The 23,181-nt window shown below is 32.8% G+C and overlaps 1 protein-coding gene across 3 annotated transcripts in view; it reads right to left on the bottom strand.

Annotated features, from left to right (window-relative positions):
* Positions 1-23,181, bottom strand: part of LOC113518069 (uncharacterized) — a 191,896-nt gene that overhangs the window by 30,283 nt on the left and 138,432 nt on the right. For 2 of the 3 annotated variants that reach the window (XR_008252608.1, XM_052892882.1), the window contains exons 12-15: positions 22,767-22,934; positions 21,065-21,358; positions 19,250-19,380; positions 18,476-18,611 (exon numbers count right to left, since the gene is read on the bottom strand). Coding sequence is in view for 2 of the 3 variants with exons in the window: in XM_052892882.1 (XP_052748842.1) it covers positions 18,476-18,611; positions 19,250-19,380; positions 21,065-21,358; positions 22,767-22,934 (729 nt within the window). In the remaining variant the exon portion in view is untranslated. The remainder of the gene's footprint in view (positions 1-18,475; positions 18,612-19,249; positions 19,381-21,064; positions 21,359-22,766; positions 22,935-23,181) is intronic. The other variant, XM_052892883.1, reaches the window with a different exon arrangement.

The raw sequence follows: 23,181 nt of genomic DNA, 5'->3' as shown, positions 1-23,181 counted from the left end.
TTAGGTGTGATATTATAACAACATTTAACTGGAGAATTATTATATTTGTAAGAATTATATTGTCACAAATATAATTAAGAGCGTTCATTTACCGAAACTTTGGTTGGCTGGAAGAGATCTCTGTTAATTATGGGTCTACCCTTGCTTACAAATGTTTATTATTATAAACACTGTTTATAAATTTATGCAATTTACAAGTGCATTAAAGAATATATATATTTAATTTAATGTATTAATATATATATATATATATATATATATATATATATATATATATATATATATATATATATATATATATATATATATATATATATATATATTAATTCATAAAATTTTATAGAGAGTCTTATTTTTCAAAGCAATTCGATTTTTCAATAGAAAAATTGCATTGGCTTTAAATTAACAAAAGAACTTTTGATCTATCAATCTACCACAACAACTTCCCATCATGTGATCTGCTGTTTGTTTGTCATTAGAATTGCATAAAAATAATTAATTAAAAATCGCTACAAAATCTTATTATCCGGCTCGGTGTTGACCAATTTTTTGATAAATTGAAATCCATTCATAATTGCAGGTGTTCATAGTTTATATGGTCTTACCTGACTCATTTTTTCACCGCACTAATGACCAGCTGCACAATGCAGAGCATGACATCTATTTTACTTATAATGGCACATTTCTTGATACAACATTGTAATTTATTTTACAGATACCCTATTTTAGTAATATAAAACATGTTGTTTACTGAATCATTTACTATTTTAATATAGCGAAACTTCACGAAAATATGTATCTAATAGAAGGCATTAGTGTCTAAGATACAGGCTAGGCCTAGTTTAGACACTAATGTGCTGGGCATAATGCTACATTTTATACACATATAATTTCACTTTGAAATTCCTGTAAGCCCATGACTGTATATTTTTATGTGCAATAAATCTTTATTATTATTATTATTATTATTTTATTAATAAGGAAAAGGATTAGGATACGAGTATAATATTATAATTAGATAAGTATTATGTGACATCCGTTTGTAGGTCGTTAGATACGTGTGTTCGTTTGGTGCCTACAATACCTCGTCCCCAAGGTCGCCCGTGCGATCATACAACGATCTCGGCAATGAATACGACCAAAAAACTAATATCATGACATGTTTCGAAAAATAATAAACTTGTGATTAATTTCGAGAATTAATTAATTCGAAAATCTTGATGCTTCATTGAAAATAGAACTCTAGAATAGGGGAACGTAGGATTTATTTTCTTTTGTAATATTATTAAGTACGTTTTTCTATACTTCTAAGATAAGGAAACAATTTTAACATGCCATTTTGTTTTATTTACTAAGTTTTTATTCTACGAAGCCGCAAAAATATAGTCCGTCTGATGCGAAACGATCACTGACCTATGGACGCCTGCAACACTAGGAGTGTCACGTGCGCGTTGTCCTAAAGCTTAATATACATTAAAAAAAAAAACCCATACCGTAGTCTTTAAGAAAAACCTCAGCAGGAAGCTCATTCTACAACCTGAGCACTCGGCGGGAAAGGGATTGTTAGCAATGGAGTTTGACAGCCCCATTGCTAGTAATATGCCCTATTAGGTCGACCACCACGTGGTTCCCCCTGGAAACCATCATCATCATCTTCCTACCCTTATCCCAATCATTTGGGGTCGGCATAATATGATTTTATCCATATTACAAAAAGATTTGGTTTTTAGTTTTACGACCGGCCACCTGCCTGACGTCAACTCTCTTTGGGAATACATTTGTTGGTGGTTTCCGCCACCTACGGTATGGAGGAAAGGAAATGTGTAAAGGAAATTGGTGAATGAGAGGAATAAGGGACTTATGTGGGAAAGGAAATGGGGGGGGGGACACTGCATTTGCGGAAAGGACTGGGACACTGCAGCGGCTCGGGAGGCCGGGGTCGCATACCCGTATGCCCTGGAAACCATCGTGAACAATTCTTGTTGTTGAATTCGTCACGATGGGCTAACTGACCTACTTCATCCTCATCTATCATCCTTTACTGCTTCGCTGGTGTATACCGATAGCGCGGGTGGGGTTACCATTCTATTGTCACCTATTAAAAAAAACCACACTGTACGCGACCATTTGGGTTTTAGCGTGTGGCGGAAAAAAATTTTTCTTATAATTGTACTAGTAATAAGGTATCGTATTTAATTTATAATTTTCCTGACTTTATTCTAATTATTTGGGTCTGCAAAGTATTATTTTATTCATGTGATCCAAGGTTTTGACTTCTAGTCTTACGACTGGCCCCCTGCCTTTCTTCAACCACACATAATAATTATATATTAATTAATATAAAAACCTTCTTTTATTATCTGTTTGTATTATATTTTATGTTAATTTCTGCTCGCAATTTCGTACGCATGGGTTATGGAAGTCTATAACCACTTATAACTAGGTATCAAGGGGAACTCCCTTATTATTATTGGCCAAAACCTTCTCCTTTATTAAAGTCGGTTAAAATTAATCATTAGATCATCATTTAATATTATTCTTTCACATAATAACTAAGTTAAAAAGTGGTTTATTTACGATAATATTTACATACACACACATATGCATATCACGCTCACTTTTTTACTTTATCCGAGCAGTAAGTGCTTTATATTATTCTCAATTTCGTGTATAATATAGTATATGTCACATATGTGTAAGTATATTTGTTATTCATATATATTTATTCGTTTATATATGTAATTTTAGTATGTATGTATATCAATAATTAGTAGTACCGCATTCGAGTATTCTGACACTTCCCTATGGTTGACTGGGAGAGAATGCTTTTAGCATTAAGTCTGCCATGTACACATATTTGTACTAATGAATAAATAAATAAATATATATATAAATAAATAATATATATATATATATATATATATATATATATATATATATATATATATATATATATATATATATATATATATATATATATAACTAATATTCTATAAATATAATGAAGGATGTCTTCAAATAAATAATTATGACAAGTTAATTTACATAAACATGTAAACAAAATTATTATTCCAGTTTATTATGTTTATTTGTAAATTAATACGATTATCAATATACATGGTGTGTATTATACATTTTATGTATGGTTTTGTATTTAATTATACACCCGCGATATAAGGTAAATGCCTACTTGAACTTTAATTACAGAATTTATACTTGAAAAATATTAAGTACTAAAAATTATTAATACGTATCTACGAAAACAAAAATGTATCAATTGTCATATTGATTGAAAAACATGAAAAGGAGATAGGTTAGTCAGAAAATATGTTAACAATTATATATTTGGTGGTTATATACATAAAACGTCTATTCCTAAATCCTGTCTGTCCATTATAATATTCATAAATTTATTTCAGATTGATTACACTATTCGTATGTTTAATACAAATTATAAATATAGTCGATAATATAGGATAATAACACGTATTGGTCACTCTACTTAAAGGTAATTTTTTTTAATGGATGATAATGGAATGGTAACCCCACTCGCGCTATCGGTATACACCGGCGGGGCACCAGTGAGGATGAAGTAGGTCAGTTAGCCCATCGTGAGGAATTCAACAAGAATTGTTCACGATGGTTTCCAGGGGGAACCACGTGGAGGACAACCTAATAGGGCATATTGCTAGCAATGGGGCTGTCAAATACCATTGCTAACAATCCCTTTCCCCCCACTTAAAAGTAATTAGATAATGGAAATGACTTGATAATCATAATGGCTATAATTTCAATAGTAGAAAATTAAGCATTAAGACGAATGAAAAAGGTTAAAGCGGTCCATTTACCAGATGCGCTAATTGCCAACTTTTACACGAGTTTTCCAACACGCCTTGTAGGATTTTAGATAAGGCAAAATGTGTAGCGCTATTGCTATTTGGGACCATTTGTACAGATCACATTTTAGGTAATTAGAAAGTGAGGTCGCTCTATGAAGCCTGTAAAGATCTCAGGAATCTTCTGTGCTTCTGGGCGGTGCTGGGTTGGCTGTACTAGCCACAACTCATACGCACAACGGCCCATATGAGAGGTTTATCGCGAAAAAGAGTCCGATTTACATTACATTACACATTTTAAGCAAATATATTATTATTATTTTTAAATTTTTTCACATCTCCCCTCTTAAGGAGAGGAGATGACAAACTAACCCCCGGCAGAAGCACAGTCGGCCGGGATTCAGGGCCCCAGGGAGGGAAACCGGCGTACAATGCGGGCAGTATCTAAGAGAACCGCTTTCTGCATCTTTTCCGGGAGTGAGTCGCCTCGGAATCCCAACCGTCTGAGATGTTGTTCCCAAGATTATTACTAATGATTAGAGATGTCAAAGTAAAATTGTAAATTTTTTAATTTTTTTTTCTCACAGTTATTGTTTTGTTTACGATCAGGAAATAAATTGATGCAACTTTATTAGCTTACATTCAGTACTAGCAATAGTATACATATTTCAATAGAATACACCATGAACTAATACGTATAATACCATATAATTTTAGTGCTAATAACTTGACATACAGACAGATAAACCTGTCGACCTCGAAACATGATGTCATCCGATGCAAACTGCACCGTGTCATCGAAATTGCAAATTACATGTCAAAGTTTATTACTAATATAATTCAAATATTTTATTAAGTTGAAAAACATTCATCCATTTTATCATTAAAATAAATATGTTAATTTTACTCTTTTAAATTACTTATAAATTGCAACTAAATTGTGATTAATGATATATCGATATAAAATTTTTATATATTTCTTTGGCCAGAATTATAGATTGAGGTTATAAATTATTAATTAATAAAGACTTTTGAAGCGATTTCAAATAAATGGAGGTTCTGAGTTAAGCAGTATTAGTTTATACTTTTTTTTTTATACCACTGAGGTGGCAAACAAGCATACGGCCCACCTGATGGTAAGCGGTTACCGTAGCCTATGAACACCTGCAATACCAGAGGTATTACGCGTGCGTTGCCGACCCCGAAGAAACCTCTTTACCCCCCTTGAAGAAATTATATGTAAAATATAGTAAAAATATATGTAATTTCGATATGATACGTTTAATATGAAAATCTAATTGTGAGACGTAATGCAATTATATGTATAAAAATATTAATATTCAGTCCACAATCTTCCTTTCACTTTTAACGCTTCCTCTCTGTAATAATGCGGTATTGTTATTCACTAATATAAACATACGCGGAAATTTTATAATGCGTTTCCGGTATCGTCTCGGAGCGCGGCCAAGTAAGGAAAATTATTTTGGCGGGAATCCTACAGCTATTAGATAGATGTTTTTATTGACTATAGATAAAATTGTATCTAATAGCATTTTTGGCGGGAATTCTAAAGCTATTAGACAGGTGTTTCTATTGTCTACGGAAATCATTGTATGTAAAAACAAAATACAAAATGAATTAAAATATTAATTAACTATAACTGAATGTTTACTATGTTTTTAAAGTTTTTAAAATATGGCGTCGCACATACACACAATTTGATATCCTATTAAATTCTGATTAGTTTTTATGTTAAACATGTAGGTTATATGTTGTTTTATTACAATTATTAAATAAAAATACTTTATTAGTTACCGATTGCAATAAAGTAATGTGTAACCTACAGATAGACACTCTTTATTGATTCCCCCATAAGATTACAGTAGTAAATTTATTTTAAATACAATATATATTTATTACTTTTTATTAAATCGTTATTTTATTAAAAAAATAACATATAGTTTTAATTATATTAATTAATTCAATAAATTGTTTATTCCAACAAATGAAGAGAAAATGAATGTAAAAATCTGAATCGATTTTTTTAAACAATACATAATTATATAAAATAAAAATCTAGAATTTTAGTTTCATTCCATTTTTACTGTATATTATTACATTATCGTAATACATATGTAATGTTACATGTAATGTAATTGATTAATTCTTATTATATAATACTTCAACAAATAAAATATAAGATTAAACATAAAATTCTAATATTAGCTACATAATTAATATACTTATTAATTATAATTAAATATATAAGTATCAATTAATATTTATAAGTAAAAAAAAAAGCAACTAACCGTTTTAAAAACTGCTCACACAATACGTGGACGTAAAATTTGAACCAAACACGATTTTTCACAGTACCAAGCGTGAGGTGCGCACGCGCAGCGCGGAACACGTGTGCGCGATAGATGCGCAGACGACTCGGCGCTGCCCGCCCCTTCCACTCTCGGAAAACTAATGAATTTCATGGAGGAAAACGCGATTCAGTAACGCGATACAGATATGTTATTGTGACTCGAGTCCGTAACAATACATATATTTGTTTATTTTTTAATATAAATAAGTAAAGGAAGTTTTTTTTCTCGACTTCGCCATATTATACATATTTTATTAATTTATATTTTACACTAGCAATACGCCCTCGCTTCACACGGGTAGATAGATAGAAACAAAATTAGTATTTTATATTAGCTTTAATAAGCAATTTTTTTTTTTATATCTTTGCTGTCTGTTTTATTGTAAATTTTGTACGGATCTCTAATTTTTTTTGGAAATAATATGTAGTCTCTATAAGTTGCTGATAATGTAGCTTTCTGTAGACGAAGGAATCCATTACAAATAATAATTATTTCTCTTTATAATATTGGCATAGATGGTATAAATTTGAACTGTAAAATCTTAAAATCATTAAACTAAATTTCTGATGTAAGTAGTATATTCATTTATTTTAACATTTACTATATAAGTAGGTAGGTATTATATTTATTTATAGTGTATGTATTTATGTAATATTTTATTATTTTATTTAACTGTATATTTGTTTATGTATTAATAGTTGTAGCACTTCAGCTGCCCGCTAACGAAATGCTTTCTCACTGTACTGGGTTGACTGGAAGAGATCTCTGTCAGAGATAAGTCCACCCTTGCTCGCAACATTTATAAATACATTATTTTATATGTAACTTACAAGTGCAATAAAGAATATATATATAAATTTACTAAAACTATTCTGCATAAAAACAGCGAAATCCACTGTGATAAAATGCAACAATAAATGAAGTTTTATGCTTTATACACACATTAGATTGATAATATTTGAATTGTTACGAACAAACATACAAACAAACAAACTATTCTGTTTGTTAGACATACAAAATAAGTTGTGCGGTTCCGAAAATTAGCGTCAACAGACATCGAGGTACGAGATTTTTACATACAAGTATTAGCATATGTATGTATGTATTTTAGTATGTATGGTACCGCAGTGACAATGTTACGAAACGTTCTTAACCACGTCACAATTAGTTCCAACGATTATTATCCATTTATTTACATTTAAAATACCCGTACTTGAAATAAAACGGTTGATGTTTTATTTATAAGGGGCCAGAGGGAGATTTTGTACAAAAGTCGATTGCTTGGGTACCTCTATCCCATTCGTGTTTCAACCGTGAAGCAGTTGTGTTTGCATGGCTGTGTTTCGGTTTGAAGGGTGGGATATGGCGTGAATTTACAGGGTACAGAGGAATAACACCTAAGTCCTAAGGAATGGCAACGCATGGGGGGTATCATGGGCGAAACAGTATATTCTGTTATGTCCATGGTACTGCTCATGTCTATAGGTGACAGTTACTACTTTACATCAGGTGGGCCGTCAGCTTGTTTGCCATTCTAAGTTGTATAAAAAAAATTTAGTACGCGGTTGCAGACATTAGCACAAATTGTTTGAAGTAGATTTGCCCACTAGTTACCGTGAATATACGTGTACATAGAATATTTAAACATTATTTAAAACTAGCTTTTGCACGTGACTTCGCATATCAAATAAAATTCTTAAATTAAAAAAATTACGTCTTTAACTTTTAAACTGACGAAATCCAATACAAAGTGTCAATCCATTTTACTTTCTATGTAGTTGCATTTTCAAAATCCCTTCGTTATTTTTCGCTACAAGCATTATTCTAAATTCAGCGGTTTCAGCTCTACATTGATATATGGGTTAGTCCCGTAGTTTATATATGGATTAGCAACTTGTCCCGGCTTTGTACAGGTAGCTTTATTAAAAAAAGAAAAACAGTTCATGTTACTCGCTGATAGCTTTCTAAAAGGAATGAATTTTTAAAATAAATTGAGTATTTATAACTTCATCCATTAGAAATAAAAAATAATTTATATATATATATACATACATACACATTATATATATATATATATATATATATATATATATATATATATATATATATATATATATATATATATATATATATATATATATAACCATTAGACAGTGTACATATTGAAGTATTTTGAAGTGTTTCAATCTTGAAACGATCTGTAAATTTTCGAGAATAATTCGATAATTTTCAATATTATTTAATAATAATTCTAATACTGCTGTATTAATATACTAAAATAGTAATCGGGCACCAGAATACTTATAAAGCTGTCTCTGAAAATTTGTATTTATAGTAGCAAATAAGTATATGAAAATTTTCGAAGCAAAATAAAAAGTAAGCACAAAACTTCTAGTAGGTAATAAGTTTATATGCAACTTACCTATTTAAAGTATGATTAAAATTCTATAAGTTTTTGAAAAAAAAATACAGGAAACCCTTTAGAAATAATAGAATTTTCATCGTGCCTCCAATCAAACTGTTTATAATTACTCCTCTCTATCCAAAGGTTGCCTGGAAGAGATCGCTTTTAGCGATAAGGTCGCCCATTGTTTTCTCATTGTGATTATTTCTTATAATTGTTTATATTTATAATAAGTTTACTATTATAATCTTTTGGAAGAAATAAAGAGTATCTATCTATCTATCTAACAAAATTTGCTTAATTCATAAATTAAAGATCAATTAAAACGTGTGTTACGTTTTTCGACTTGGCATTTGACTTTAAAATCTTTATACCGGTTTTTTGTTCAACCATATTTTATATTAATATAAATAATCCCGTACCCATTGTTAATCCAAACATCTAAGTAGAGCCGTACATAGTTTATGTGCCGATTCTACGAGGGAATTCGTAGTGAATTCAATTCAGAATACTAAATGCCAAGTCAAGTATTCACGTATTACTATGTTTTTGAAGTCATTGAACGTGTACGTTTATAGTTTAAGATCTCGCCGCCGACTTCTGCAGGTTTAGACGTTTCATTGTTAGCATGAGCGAAAATATAAAACAACCGTTTTAGAGACAACATATATTATCATACTATATCACACTATTTGGTCTAAAACTTATTAAACTTAAAACCGCCATGAGGGGAAATTTATATACGAGAATTTATATTTTTTATTTATGTTGTGAATTTACTGGGTACGGAGGAATAACGCCTGAGTCCTCAGCAATGGGAACGCATGGGGGTATCATGGGCTAAACAGTATACTCTGTTATGTCCACGGTACTGCTCATGTCTATAGGCGACGGTTGCCACTTTCCATCAGGTGGCCCGTCAGCTTGTTTGCCATTCTAAGTTGTATAAAAAAATACTAGTATTATCGTATATATTTTGGCATAGTATTTCAGTTTTTCTTTCATTTAAATTAAGTTTTATAAAAAAAGCCTTATCTGCAGAAATCAGAGGTGGTATCTAAGTCTATTGATGATGTTACCATCACAGCAACGTATTTTGAACATTACTTTAAACGGCAGCAATACTATCATTCATATATATATATATATATATATATATATATATATATATATATATATATATATATATATATATATATATATATATTTAACTAATCTATAGATTTAAATATATATGTATGGTATCAGTTAACTAGATAGATAAGTAAGTAATCACTTCTAGACGGTGTTTTTGTTTTCTTTTTCATTTAAGAGTTTCCTCTTGTCGGTGCAACTAATTCATGCATCTTCCTCCAGCCAGCTCTATCCCAGGCCATATCCTTGACCTCCCTATACGACAAAACACCTAGTGTTTCTTTTATCTGTCCCATGTAGTTATTCCTCGGTCTTCCTCTTCCACTTTTGCCCTCTATTTTTCCATCTACTATGCTCTTAAAAAATCGTCATGTCGTATAAGGTGGCCCAGCATTTTGCGTCTTCTATTCTCTATTGTTTTAATTAGACTAGACGGTGTGTCAGTATAAAATTGCATATTGCTCGTGATGATTTATAGAATTGAAACAATTGATTCTAATAGTAACTGCCGAGTTTTTTTATGGATGCAATGTTTGTACTAAAACTATAATAATATATAGCTTTATACATATAGTTATGTACTCGTATTATAGTTTTAGTGAGACATATAAGCACATGAATATATGCAAAAGTAACCATCTATACAAATATCCATCTATACTATTGCAAATTAATAATTTTATTTAAATAAAAAGTGACGATTCAGAAATTCCTTTTACTTTACAGCTAATATGTTATTTTGAAATTTAATAAGTGGTGTCTATCACAATTTCTAATTTTCAACAATTATGGGAAATAGCCCATAATTTTCGAACGGTTTAAAACGTCAAATTACGTCTCTCTTAAGAGCGTTCATAAATTAAGCCGACCGAAGTGTGGCAACGTCGCAATTATCTGTCAATTTAATACACAATTGAAGAACTTTCAATATTTCTGATTGATTATTTAAATAGTGCTCTGCCTACGAATTAAAACGTAATCATAATATACGCTACAGATAGGGTTGTAGCTAGGCCTACCTAGCTAGTAAAAGAATTTTTTGGTAGGGCAGAAGCCATAATTGAGTTCGAGAAACCGAATCTGTCTAATTTTCTTGGGGATTTTATTTTGAAGTAGAGCATTAGGCCTTTTAAGGTAGATCATTGCCCCTCAATGACCCCCCCCCCCCTAGCTACGACTATGACTACTGAGAAATATACCATTAAAAACTCCTGAATTTTGATTTTGTTTTGGAATTTTTCATATACTTTCTTGCGACAGATTAATAAGTAAGTTATTGCATGATTCATATTTTAGTTCTCTAACAGAGCACTTTTAAAATAATCAATCAAAAACATTGGAAACTATTAGTATTTGAAAGTTGACAGATAATTGCGATGTTGCGACACTTCGTTAAACTTCGGTGTGATTTCAGAGGAACTTGCTCCAGCCAACACTCAGGTTGGGTTTCTTAAAAAAAGGCGTATTAAGGGGTCGGCAATGCACGCGTAATATCTTTAGTGTTACAGGCGTCCATAAGCTATCGTAATCTCGTTTACCATCAGTCGGACCATATGCTTGTTTGCCACCATAGTTTTTTTTTTTTTTTTAATGTATGATAATGGAATGGTAACCCCACCCGCGCTATTGGTATACACTGGCGGGGCACCAGTGAAGAAATATAGGTGAGGATGAAGTAGGTCAGTTAGCCCATCGTGACGAATTCAACAAGAATTGTTCACGATGGTTTCCAGGGGGAACCACGTGGAGGTCGACCTAATAAAGTATATTGCTAGCAATAGGGCTGTCAAACTCCATTGCTAACAATCCTTTTCCCCCCTGCCACCATAGTTGTATAAAAAAAAAACTAAAGTTATGAATATTTTTTTTAAAATATTACCACAATATGAAAATCATTGTTCTTGTACTAGAAAAAACATTAACTCCTTACTTGGGCAGTTGAGCGATTACTCAACAAAGAATAAACCTTCCAAATTCGAACGTGGAATCATGACAAAACAATTTAAAAATAAACAACTCTTTTAAAAAGATAATAACCGAGTCTGATGCAGACATCGATCATTGTGTGATACTCGTAAATGTGTGGTATCATTGGCCAAGAATTGTCACGACTACCAATGGATCGTATACACTAGACTCGGAGGTCACGAGCGAGCAGTACAAACAGAAGTAAGTCATGTACGTAGTGTAAAAGACGCGCAATGACTACCGTACGATGAATACTAATATCCGAGCTGTGAGTATCACTTATGAGTACGTATTTAAATTATGGCCATCTTATACGAATTTAATACGGTAACCGGTACATACTGGGGGGAAAGGGATTGTTAGTAATGGAGACTAAAAATCCCATTGCTAGCAATATACCTAACCAGGTCATCGTGGGCCGTCAGCTTGTTTGCCATTCTAAGATGTATAAAAAAAAATTTTTGTACAAAGTCTCTCTCTGGTATTATAGATAATATTAAGTAGGTTAACCACAAGTTGCAAAGAAGTCTGTATATGAAATAAAAAATAAACAAGGACAGTAAACGACTAACTCCTTTGAGAAAGATATTAATCTATCAAGTCTCTGTTAAGCTTAATAAAAAAAACTCGACAAGGAAATCTTTTGATATTTATATAAGGAAGGTTCTGTAGAGCATTTTAAAACAATAGTCCTTTTTTGTTTATAATACAAAATATTAAGTATGGTTTTGTTGTTTTCTTCATGCAAATTAAGTTTAAGTAGCCCAAAAAGGAATAAAAACAATTCAAAATTCGGAGTTTATAATCTAGTAAAGGGTCTAGTAGTTAAGATTTAACTATCTATTTTACCAGAGGGAGACTTTGTACAAAAGTCGATTGCTTGGGTACCTCTGTCCCATTCGTGTTTCTACCGTAAAGCAGTTGTGTTTGCATGGCTGTGTTTCGGTTTAAAGGGTGGGATATGGCGTGAATTTACTGGGTACAGAGGAACAACACCTGAGTGCTCAGGAATGGCAACGCATGGGGGGTATCATGGGCGAAACAGTATACTCTGTTATGTCCATGGTACTGCTCATGTCTATAGGTGACGGTTACCACTTTCCATCAGGTGGGCCGTCAGCTTGTTTGCCATTCTAAGTTGTATAAAAAAAATCTAATGAGCAATTTTAACTTATCAATTTTTGTAATCCAATCTCTGGGTTCAAAAGTGTTGTTATAAATAAATAAATAAATAAAAAAATAACAGCATAAGTTGGAAATAATCTTAATGCCAACTAAAACAAATCATGTCCTCGTCGACTTTCAAATCTTGATAACTAATACTTATTTAACTATATTTCGTTTTGAGGTACTTAAATATTTTTTATGATTCTATCAAAATGGTGTTATCTGCTGAGAAGACATCACAGTACCCACACAGAGATATTTATGATTAATTACTCAAAACACGATATCTGTGATGTTACCAGTATCCAAGTTAATAAAACGAGAACGAGAAATACGAGAAACAAATACCGAAATGAAGGCGTTCCGTTCTTCATAATTTGACGCATATCACTAAATCAACACGGAAGCTCTCAAGTTACTTGGCAACTCATTGTCATTTTGTGTGTGGGAACTGGATGTCGGTGTATGTAGGTACGGAGTCACAGTATACATATTTCGTTAATACAGAACGCTCCAACAAAGAAGCATTGTTGCTTTTGTCCGTAACGCAGACCATAGACATAGACAGCGTCTAAATAATCTCTTTTTTTTTCTGGTGGGAATGATAAACAAGCTGATGGGATATTTGATGGAATGTTAGACAATAACAGTATAAAGTTAATTATGATAGTATATCAAATCGAAACCCTGTGATAGTTTTAACGAAACATCATAGATATTATGGAATGCTCTGCCATACTACCACAGAGTTGTACCAGAGGAAAACTTTGTACAAAAGTAGTTCGTTTGGGCATCTCTGTCCCATTCGTGTTTCTATTGTGAAGCAGTTATGTTTACATGGCTGTGTTTCGGTTTGAATCGTGGGATATGGCAGTGAATTTACAGGGTACAGAGAAATAACACTAAAAAAGTTGTACTTAGCTTTATGTATTTTTTTTTAATCATTTATGTTATCTCGATTTTTATGTATTTTTATATATCTATTATATATATATTGTAATTTGTGTGCTGTAAGTAATGCAAATAAATTATCTATCTATCTATCTACCAGTACTTTGGTGAAATATGTAGCTCGAATACACTATTGAACATATAATGTAACCATGTTTAGTGCAAATAAAGAATCTGAATCTAAAACTGAATCTCATCTATACAAAGACAGTTGCGTAGTGGCAGAGAGATAAATGGAACAGAGATATCCAAGCAAACAACCTTTGTACAAAGTTTTCCTTTAATAAACATAGTTCTTAGAACACAAAGATTGGAATACATCAACTTAAAAAAAACAATTTCGATACGGGTTCTTAAGTTCCTGATTTGGTAAAAAAGTGTAGCATTAAACATTAATAAAGTAATGTTTATGTATTATATGTGCATTTCTTATGTATTGTGTATTGCCTTAATGTGTTACTATACCTAATTGTCACATATTTTTCACCACATCTGCCCTTTATACGCTTTCTGTTTTTACCTAATGGTTAGCTGGTAGAGAATGCCATATGACATTAAGCTCGCCACTTGTACAAAGTCTTATTGTGCAATAAAGAATAAATAAATAAATAAACACGGCCTTCATTTAAACTTTTTTTTTAATCACATCAGATATTATTTATATTTTTATATAAACTTATATTATTTTAAACGGGAAAAAGTTAATCTTCAGAGATAATTTTCATCTCTAATTCGTCAATATTACATTATTTATAAATTATAATAAAGTGCGATCATAAAGTTTCGAAAACTTATTAGGGTTAAAGGCCAACGGCGTCGTTCACTTCAGATATTTTGGTATATAACGATAAAAAGTGAAATACGACACTCCGTTAAGACGAAGACAAAATCAATCATAATAAAAAGGTTCTATTACAAATAATGTATCGTATATCAACGTAATCTATCGGTTTGGAGGCAGTAATATACGAGTACAGTCGCTTTACTTATAACAAATTAGATTAGAACGAGCAAACGATTTCAAGTGCGCCTTTTGTGATTTAATGGCGTTTAGTTGCTTAATAGTTGGTTGCATTGATGAAATAATCATTACAGTCTATTGGAATATCATTCTAGTGAAATAGGAATGATTGATCATTGAACTAGTTTTGTTTCGCGGCTGTGAACACGTGAGTTTGTATGTAAAATGTATTAAGTATCCTTATTAATCGATTAGAATATAATATATCTGTGAACTAAATTCCGTTCAAGTCCGTTAAAGTGATTAAGTAACAAATATTTATATATATATGTAAACTATAGGTATATGTACAAAAGTCGATTGCTTGGGTACCTCTGTCCCATTCGTTTTTCAACTGTGAAGCAGCTGTGTTTGCATGGCTGTGTTTCGGTTTGAAGGGCGTTTCATGGGCGGCGGTAGTCACTTACCATCAGGTGAGCCGCATGCTCGTTTGCCCCCTGTGTTGTAAAAAAAAAAAAAAAAAAAAAAGGGTGGGATATGGCTTGAATTTACTGGGTACAGAGGAATAACACCTGAGTCCTCAGGAATGGCAACGCATGGGGAGTATCATGGGCGAAACAGTATACTCTGTTATGTCCATGGTACTGCTCATGTCTATAGGCGACGGTTACCACTTTCCATCAGGTGGACCGTCAATTTGTTTGCCATTCTAAGTTGTATAAAAAAAATTTATGTAAATTTTTTTTAAATAGGTAATTTCATTAATAAGTAGGTTTTAGTATTTAAGCCTCCTTCAACCTAATTGTATTTTTTTAATGGATGATGGTGGAATCGTAAACCCCACCTACCCTATCGGTGTACACTGGCGGGGCACCAGTGAGGGATGACAGGTGAGGATGCAGCAAGTTAGTTAGCCCATCGTGACGAATTCAAGAATTAACCACGAAGGCTTCTAGTGGGAACCGTTTGATTGATTTGAATTTTAACGAGTTTAAATATTTAGTGGAGGGGGGGGGTAACTGTTAGTAAAAAGGAGGAGAGAGGAGTAAGACCTTATATTTTTTATATCTTATATCAATATAGCAATAGCCCTGTCAGGTCGACCTTCACGCAATCCATCTTGGAAACCACCCTGGTTAATTCCTTGTAAAATCGCCATGAAAGTCTAACGGATCTGCTTTCATTCTCACCTATCGTCTCTCGCGTCCCGCCAACGAATACCGATAGCGCAGACGGGGTTACCATTCCATCATCGTCTATAAAAATATATTTAGTAGAGATTCATAACATTATTGTAACACTGATTATAATGTTGACGTGCTATGGATGACTCATAAGATTAATTAAAACAACTTGACTGGGACGTTAATGCTTAGAACACGCTTGTTGCTAAACCCAAAGATCGATTGTTGGTAGAATGCAAATAATTATATATTAAACGACTGTATTATGTTAATTATGAGAATGTTGATATGTTTTTAATAGGTATGATCTAAGTGGTTTTTATTTTTATTTTATTAGGTATTTACCAGAGGGAGACTTTGTACAAAAGTCGATTGCTTGGGCACCTCTGTCCCATTCGTGTTTCAACCATGAAGCTGCTGTGTTTGCATGGCTGTGTTTCGATTTGAAGGGTGGGATATGGCGTGAATTCACAGGGTACAGAGGATCTGAGTTCTCAGGAATGGCAACGCTTGGGGGGTATCATGGGCGAAATAGTATACTCTGTTATGTGCATGGTACTGCTCATGTCTATAGGCGACGGTTACCACTTTCCATCAGGTGGGCCGTCAGCTTGTTGGCCATTCTAAGTTGTATAAAAAAAAGGATACACAATAGATTACAATCAATAACATTAAATATAAAATATTTATAAAAAAAATGGTATGACCCAGGTTAAGATCCAGACATGTGTACAGAGAATATAGTTAAAGCAGCTGGTAAAGTATGTTAAATTATTTTTAAAATAAACGTTAACATGACGATGATGTAGTCTCATGGGATTCGAACTTACATACCTCCGTGTCTCCGTTATCCGAGCCGTGTGTATTTCCAAGTTAGTTTATTTTTTTACATATTTATTCTCTTTAAATATTCACTGACTATGAGAATATATATACGTATACGAAAAGAAACTCATAAATAACATGCGTTATATTATACATAGAAGAAAAATAATATTAAAAATAGTTGGAAATTATTTGTTAGTATTAAAAAAAAATAATTAGACAGTTTTCAATGATTCTGATTGATCATTTATAGGGAATTAAAATGAGAATAATAGAATAAATTGTATATAAATCTACTACTAAAAACTTTGCAGCTACTTCATATGTTACTTCGAAAAAATTCAAATACATTCCTGCCATTGAAATTCGAATTTTGAGTGAAAGCTTAAAAAGAATATTATTGCATAGATAACATTTTAATTCGCTAGCACAGTACTTTTTAAATAATCCGTCAACCCACATTAAAAACTGTTGAATTGTTTTTGAAAATTGACAGATAATTGCGACGTTGCCACATTTCGGCGAATTGAAGTTATGAACGTTTATAATATTGCACAAATTATTCTATTCGTGTGCGTATTTAGAAACACACAATTAAGTGTCAAGACCGAGTCGCCAGCCTAAATATGGTCGTATTATTTTTAAAAGTTATGTTAATTTTTTATCAGATATATATACTCGAATAAATTTTGAATCTCGACTTGTTCAGCTGCTAAATCGATCGTCAGTTCATCGAGCTATATGCCCAGCCTATTGCCATTTTAGTTTTCTTATCGTTCAGACTATGTCGGTTACTTTAGTTTTTCTGCAAACATCCACATTTTGGATTCTATCACCGAAACAAACTCTGAGTACAGCCCTCACTGAGCAACTGTTAAATTAGTACTAAATAAATACTATTACATTGAAGTAACAAATATTACTCATTCATTGGTAATCTATTCATTTTATTTCTTCACAACAATTCAGTACTTACTAAAGCTAAATAATAAAGCTGCATCCACACTATACATAATATCGGTCCCGGTTCGTTCTCAGTCCGATCTCAGTATGATAAAATATTATTACGTAAGAAACAATGAGACCGATTTTAATATGCCATTTCTCTACATTTATCTCTTGACTTAACATTTTTATTTATTTATTGTATCAGCCTTTAACTGTCCACTGCTGAACACAGCCCCATAAGGAGGGTTTTGCCAGTAGTTGCTGCGCTTGGCAGGCGGGTTGGCAACCGCAGTTTGGCTTTTGGCGATACTTTAAGAGGGACGCTGCTATCCATCCTACACCATAAACTCTCCTAGTCCCCTCTTACGACATCCACGGGAAAGGAAGGGGTGGTCTATTCTATGCCAGGACTTAATTTTTTTTTTATTTTAATCTAATTAAATAATTAATCTGCGAAATCGCAGAATTCCTTTTTTACAGACCGTCATAAACTAAAATTATAGTAATGTTGACTTGCATCTATTAGAAAATTGCTTCGCATTGATTCTTACAATAAATATCTAATTAAATTAAGGTTTTAATTTAAGAAATAAAGAAATACCACTTATGATTCGAACCCAATGTGTTTGTATATTCTTAAATATAGTCCAGTAATGCCAGATTGAGATCGGACTGAAAGCAACACTATAGTGAGAATCTGGCTTAAACTAGAAAAAAGTACTCACAGTGGTTGGTTCGACGCGGGCAGGCAGCGCGCGCGCCACGTCCGGCGAGGCGGATCGTTCGCGCTCGCGCATCTCGCTCGCGAGCGCCGCGCGGGCCGCTCGCGCCGCCACCTCCAGGCAGCCGCTGGATTTACTCCTGTCAACACATAGCATAATTGACATTCTTGGTTACCATACCACTCGACAGATTGCGTGTCCCGTCAATAATTGTTTAAAATGTTTAAATTACAAGCAGCTTAAATTTAAAGCAGTTTACATTGCAGAAAGAACAGTTTATATGAGAAAAAGAAAAGTAATCTCTTTACGGTTAATCTAGCATTTTTTAATTTTTTTTCCCTTGTATAAAACCCTCTTTCGAACTTCTCCAAGTTTTTCAAAAAGAAAATTAGAACCCGCATATTTCACTAATCATGGTCGGCCATGTTCCCAATTTCTCAACTGGGAACATAGCTGAATATTTACCGTTTAATCATTATCATCATCTCAACCATTAACTGTCCACTGCTGAACATAGGCCTTCTCCACAGACTACCATAAAGAACGGTCCTGAGCCACCTGCACCACTGACTAAATGACACTTTATAACCTATACGATTCTAAAATACAAGCTTACGTACCTTAAACTATTCCCAAATATAATAACCGTTTTCATTTGGCGGTTCATATGCTCTATGACATTTTTGATTTGTGCAAAGAAATCTTTAATATGTGAGTACAAAATAAACGATAATAACTCCACATTCACTTTACTTTATCAATCTTGAGTATCCTCACCTGACAGGCCTATCGAGTGGGCCGAGGATGGAGAGCGGCTGGTCAGGGGCGGCCGGAGCCGGGGGCAGGTACATCACATGCCCACCCCACGACAGGTACGAGTTGCTGGGCCGCCACGCACCTGTCTCATCCTAGAAAAAAAAATAACTATATTAATTTGGAAATTTGTAAATATGGACGCAAAACAGCAGTGTAGACATCAAAGCTATAAATAATTATGATTGACATCAGATTTTGCAAGTAAATTAAATAAAACTTTTGTAGGTAGTTAAAACAATGTTTGAGTACTGAAATAAATGTTATACGAATCCAAATACGATGAATTTTGTATAACCTGCTTCATAAATCCATTGATGAAGTGAATTGCATTTGTATAAAGTGTTTTTTTTTACACCTCTATGCATTTTTATGTGTAATAAAATATATATAAAATATGTACAAAAAATTAATTTAATTCTCATTTATTTGTCTTTCAGTTATTACTTCATAACCTATAATACCACTTTAAAATACATAATATAAAAATATATATGTAATAACCTAAAACACATACATTAATTAGATCGTATTACAAAAAGATCACATATTTTTAAATATGGCAACTCAATTAGCGTTCACTTATCTATGAAAAAATAAATTATATACTATTTGCCTACAACTAAAGATGAAAATTATAATTATATTTAATTAATATAATATATAATAATAAATAATTAATATAATCATTAATCACTGCGAGTTTCAATTATGATCGTGACCTGACGTGGATGTCAGTGACGGAACCTAACAAAAAATTGTGACCTTTTTGTTAGTGTTTTAATTATCAACAAAAATAATTCGTATCCTGATAAACATTAAAAAAAAAAATTAAAAAAAGAACCTTTGGAAGTATCAAAACCACAAAAAAAAAACTCGACAATTGATTTTGTATAATATAATAATTTTCGAAAGATTTTGAAGAGATTATTAATGTCGTATTTTTTTTGACGTTATATAATCTACAATACTCTTAAAATTATGGGGAATTTGTGTCGAAGCCAACAACATCATTATTTGTTAAAATTAATTATTAATTAATGTAATTATTTAGGTTTTAAGTTCTATCAAAGATCTGGGCCTCTAGACAAGTGGCAAGCGAATTCGTCGATGGAATCGACATCGCTAGCGAGTCCTTGGGTTGGAATGAGTCACCCGGCGTTGCCATCTCATTCTATCTCACGGACTCGCTAGCGATGTCGATTCCATCGACGAATTCGCTTGCCACTTGTCAAGAGACCCTGGATATACTTAGACAGATATATGGCCATAGATGCTAGAGTAAGAGTTTGGATAAAAGTTGTCTACATAACCTGTCTACCGTACAGCAGCTATTCTTTATCATCATCAACATATCTGCCATTATTTGTTCACTGCTGAACATAGGCCTTCCTCTATTGGAGGGTTTTGACAGTAGCCTCCACGCTCGGCAGATGGGTTGGCAACTGCAGTTAGGCTTTGGTGACGTTCAAAGAAGGACGAACAGCTATTCTTGCATAGCTTTATTAAAACCAAATTTATGGTAGTGAAATTACAGAGTACGGAAGCGTGTATCTTGGTACTTAATATATAAGAGCTAACATCGGCATCACTATGAGTTATGTGATATTTATGGTGATGATCATATTTGTAGTTGATGATTATCGCTTTCCATCAGGTGAGCCGTCAGCTTTTTCGCCATTAGAAGTTGCGTAGAAAAAATACATGATTACATACATTCAAGAAACGTTACCCTCCTTTCAACATTGACAATTAGGTAAAGAGCAATTGTAAACGCACCTTCTCTGAGGGCGGCACCGACTCTTCTTTGATATTATCCTCAGCAGATACCTTCGTCCTGGCAGGCTGCTGGAACAACAGCGGATTACTCAAAGAGTTCGGCGCTGACTTCGTCAGGAACCAGTTCTGTTCAGGTTCCTGTAACATCGGCTCGTGCTCCAGATCGAACCTCCTGGATCCTAAAGCCGCACCGAGTGCCCCCGAGACCGACTTTCTCAGTTTCTGTAGACTGTTGAAACTTTGCTGCAGCTGTTTCCCCTGAAAGCATTCGTAGAAGCACGACATCCCTTTAAACTACGTGGGGATCGTGATGCTCTCTTTGTTCAGGCTGATGAGGAATAAAGGACAGCGAAATGGCTTCAACGCTACTTCAACTTTTAAACTATTTATTATTTCATTTCATAAATTACTAATAGTGTAGTGCTAGGAAATGAAAATGTCTTTATAAAAGTGAAAGAATAAAATAATGATATTAAAAAATCAGTTTATGAGAGAATACAAACATGAATAGAACAAAAGAGCAAAATAGACTACGAGTATATTAGAAAAGGTTTTTTTTTGTCAAATAATAAATATACATAAATAAATAGTCAACAAAGATGCATCTAATTCTAAACTAGGTAAGCCAAGGTAAGGTAAAATAAAAGTAAATAATAAGTGTAAGGTAGAATATTAAACAGCTATACGACTATATCACCACCGCGGATATCATGTCCTGTCACTATATTATTAAAAGAAATCAAACTATGAAGAAGGATGTTTTAAAAACCCAAAACCGAAATTATTTCAACTAGAAATGTAAATATCTTACATATATTATTTTTTGCACTTGTAAATTAAATAGATAATGTATTTATAAATATTGTGAGCAAGGGTGGACACATCTCTGAAAGAGATCTCTTCCAGCCAACCCAATACAGTGAGAAAGCATGTAGTTTGCTGGCAGCCGAAGTGCACGCGTACCTACTGTACAAACAACGTCAACACTAATCAATACATTAGCTACAAATAAACAGTTAAATTAAATATTAATATACATTATAATATTACTTATAAATATATAAATATAATAATATCTACTTACTTATATAATATATGTTAAAATAAATGAATATACCAATCTTTGTTAGAAATTTAGTTTAATAATTTTAAGATATGACAGTTCTTTTTTGATTTAAAAACATACAACAAATAATGTTGGTTAATTATGATGATTATAGAAGAGTTAGATAGAAAACGTGTTAAATTTTTCTGCATTTATTTAACCAAAAGTGAAAACTGAATCCCTAAAGTTATTCCTTGACGCCTTTACTCCTCCTCAGCTGTGCCATTAACGGGAGGTCAGGCGAGTGATTAGTCCGTTAGTTACGAATATGATATTCCATCGACACTTACAATTAGTGTATATTTCGATGATTTATCTATAGTATTCCTGCAAGGTACATCAAATTGCATACAATCTACTCACAAGTAGACAATGAAACTTCAGAAAAAAATATCATGCCAGGACCTGACCAATGGCATACTAGTTCCAAATTAAAAGATCCAAAGAACCTTCAAAGATTACCAATTATAATAATTATGAAATTACTAAAACCTTGTTTTTATTGAATACGGTATATTGTAACGATAATACTATAGAGAAATCATCTAAACAACCAACCGCTCCCCCACCATCCCGTGAGTACCTTCCAATACTCACTCTGTCATGTGCATCTCTAGGCAGAGACAGGCTGAATGGCTGTGCTCCCGGGTTGTACGTCACAGCACCGCCTGGAAGTAGCACACCTCGTGTACCACCAGCCCCATCGGAACTGCTGTCGCCGAGATCTTGCTGTGGCGTCCATGCCGCTGGTGACGATTCTTGTGTCTGGCAAAATTATGGGGAAAATATTTTACTTATAAAGTAGAGGAAAAGGAGTGTTTAGTATTGTAGTTCCTTTAACTCAAACAGAATATACAAATTAAAAATATTTAATAAAATTAAAAAAATTATTGGTCAATAAAGTGAAACAATTTTTTTTGAAAAAAAAAAAAAAACATTTTTGTGTAGGTGTCGTAAGAGAAGACTAAGGGAACTTAATGATTGTGAAATAGGTAGCAACGTCTCCCTTGAA

This window comes from Galleria mellonella, unplaced genomic scaffold, assembly GCF_026898425.1.
Source record: "Galleria mellonella isolate WM207_F2 unplaced genomic scaffold, CSIRO_AGI_GalMel_v1 utg171, whole genome shotgun sequence".
Lineage (NCBI taxonomy): Eukaryota > Metazoa > Arthropoda > Insecta > Lepidoptera > Pyralidae > Galleria > Galleria mellonella.
Note: the sequence above shows the minus strand (reverse complement) of the source record. Positions and strands in the feature narration are given on the sequence as shown.